At 38.9% G+C, this 560-nt stretch overlaps 1 protein-coding gene across 1 annotated transcript in view; it reads left to right on the forward strand.

The window, feature by feature from the left end:
• The first annotated feature begins 405 nt into the window (after positions 1 to 405).
• ccdc138 (coiled-coil domain containing 138) overlaps positions 406 to 560 on the forward strand; it is an 18,762-nt gene continuing 18,607 nt past the window's right edge. The window contains exon 1 of the mRNA XM_078261624.1: positions 406 to 536. Coding sequence (XP_078117750.1) covers positions 456 to 536 — 81 coding nt within the window. The 5' untranslated portion in view covers positions 406 to 455. The remainder of the gene's footprint in view (positions 537 to 560) is intronic.

The raw sequence follows: 560 nt of genomic DNA on the forward strand, positions 1-560 counted from the left end.
ACTATTGGATAGCACATATGTTACAGTCTTCCATTCTATATCATATTGAATTAACCTATATGTGCATCAAAAAGACCGTTTCCCTACCAATGTTTTGTCTAGAATCTGTAATCCACTGTTCGGCGCTGCCCTCCACGCTAGAGGGCGCTACTCGCGGGGAACATAAAATTCCAACATCACGTGATCATTCATCCGCCAAATTTGGATTGTGTTTTGTTTTCAGCCAACAAACGTCAAGTCAATTTTCGTAGTTAAGTAGAATGATATCGGAAGTTTGGCGATTGGAATTTCAAAATAATGTACGTCAAATAGCAAAAATTATCCATACTAAAAGAACGTTTTGTTTTTTATTTGAAAGTATTAACGGAAGTGTATTCTATGTTGTGATTCTTGACACTAGTGGAGCAAACGAAGACACAACACAAGGCTGCGGTTTCTCAATAGTAACGCTAGCTATGAACCTGCAGTTTAAAGACACCGACGTGGTTGACACAGTCGAGAAGCTTAAGCAGAAATATTTGGAGAGGAGGGAACAGGTTTGAGTTTAACGACAACACACT

The sequence above is a fragment of the Sander vitreus genome, chromosome 11 (assembly GCF_031162955.1).
Source record: "Sander vitreus isolate 19-12246 chromosome 11, sanVit1, whole genome shotgun sequence".
In the NCBI taxonomy this organism is placed as follows: Eukaryota; Metazoa; Chordata; class Actinopteri; order Perciformes; family Percidae; genus Sander; species Sander vitreus.